At 45.7% G+C, this 1903-nt stretch overlaps 1 protein-coding gene across 1 annotated transcript in view; it reads left to right on the plus strand.

The window, feature by feature from the left end:
- Positions 1-1903, plus strand: part of creb3l2 (cAMP responsive element binding protein 3-like 2) — a gene marked incomplete at its 3' end in the record, with an annotated part of 28636 nt that overhangs the window by 19700 nt on the left and 7033 nt on the right. Inside the window, 3 exon segments of the mRNA XM_032505641.1 lie at positions 733-944; positions 1038-1116; positions 1453-1655. Coding sequence (XP_032361532.1) covers positions 733-944; positions 1038-1116; positions 1453-1655 — 494 coding nt within the window.

Below are 1903 nucleotides of genomic sequence, written 5' to 3' on the forward strand. Positions count from 1 at the left end.
AGACGATCTGGTCCTGCTCTGTCCATGTAGTGGTGGGCTACAGCTGATGCTGAAGGTGTGTTCTCAGTATGGTCTTGATTATGACATAAAGTATAACGCCAAGAAAAGCCACATAATGATAATTAGAAGCAATGAGGACAGGAAATCAACTTTTCCGACCTTTTATTTGTCAGATAACCCTCTTGCTGTGTTTGAGGAAACTAAATATTTAGGTCATGTCATATCCAATGACTGGACGGATGACAAAGACCTTTACCGGCAGCGATGTCAAATTTATTATCAAGCTAACGTGCTTAAAAGGAGGCTTTCAATGTGCTCTGACTCTGTGAAGTGCTCTTTGTTTAGAACCTACATCAAGGTAGCATACAATGATGCCATGAGGCTGCTGCTTGGTGTCCCTAGGTGGCAGAGTACCAGTCAGTTGTTTGTATCCACTCTTAAGACAACTGATGTTTAGTTTTATGTGTCGTCTGGACAAATCAGAGAACCATATAATTGAAGCCCTACAGTCCTCTGAAAAGCTGTTATATATATACACTTCTGGATTAAGACGACATTGGTGCAATAGCCTGTATATCCTATAAGCAAATATGGAATTGTTTTGTGTGTGTTGGATCTCCTTTTTATACTTTTTGTACTGTATGATGTGTGATATGGACCTGTGGCTGCAATAAAGCTTTATAAAAGTCCCAGAAACACTAACAGGAGTCCACGTTGCTTCTTGTGCAGCAGAGTCTGATGGGGACGCTGATTGGCCGATGGAGCAGGAGGACGCAATTGACAGCATCCTGTGTGAGACTCCTTCCTTCCTCCCCAATCTGTCTCTCTCTCTGGCCTCCAGCGCAGGGCCCCAGGCTCCTGAGGGCCCCGCTGTGGCCCCCGACGCTGCCGCCAGCCCAGCTCACATCACAGTCAGCTGCCACAACCAAAGCAAAGGCCTCAAGGTGAGCGCTCAGGGGGATGAGCAGGATGAAAACGGATATTTGGATATGGTGATGTTTTTTTATCTTCACTGTTTGTATCCCTTCTTTCAACAGATCAAAGAGGAGAACATTATCCCCCAGATTAAACTTGAGCCTCATGAAGTGGACCAGTTTCTCAATCTTTCACCCAAAGGTCTGAATTTAAATGTTTCTTCCTCTTCCTCTTGCTGTTGCTTGTCAGTTATCTAACGCTACAAGGACCCCTGCTGGCCATTTGTTGTTACCTCATAATGTCCTTACACTGCAAATGAGTTGATACTACAGTAGTTTATTTTAATGCTACTATCAGCAATAAGACTTTGAAGGGAAAAGGCGTCTGCGTCCAGTTGCTTTCATCAAAAAATTTTTCATCAAAAAATGCACTTCAATGTCTTCTGAGAAAATCTTACTCAGCAATCACTTCATTTTTAGAAACACATTTGAATACGTTTTTATATTAAAAAAGTCCCTCATAACAATCATCTTTCAGGTCTGGAGTCGCTGCAGATGCCTCCCACTCCTCCCAGCAGCCTCAGCAGCGACTCGGAGGGCAGTCAGAGCCCCGTCCACGCCCCTCCCGGCCTGTCCTGCCCCACCTCCCCCACCAGCCCTCCTCCATCCCAGGCCGGCCTGAAGGTGTCGCCTCGCGCGGCTTCCTCGCTGTCCAACTCCCCTCTGCTCACCGCCGCTCATGTAAGTAACATCTGATGTCATTTGGATGTTATCGTTTGCTTCTTTTTTTCTACCCGTCACTCAAAACGTCTCACACTTTTAGTACATAGTAGTCTGTGTTGACAACGTTTTACATCCCTGATTGTTCAGGTGCCGCCGGAAATTCTGCCGGATGTTCGTTACCTTCCGCTTTCTTTGTGTTGGCGTTCTAAAATCCGGTGGATTTCTGAGGACTAGGGTTTGCTGCTCCTCAGATCTCTGCAGGGTAA

Source organism: Etheostoma spectabile, chromosome 23 (assembly GCF_008692095.1).
Source record: "Etheostoma spectabile isolate EspeVRDwgs_2016 chromosome 23, UIUC_Espe_1.0, whole genome shotgun sequence".
NCBI classification, from domain to species: domain Eukaryota; kingdom Metazoa; phylum Chordata; class Actinopteri; order Perciformes; family Percidae; genus Etheostoma; species Etheostoma spectabile.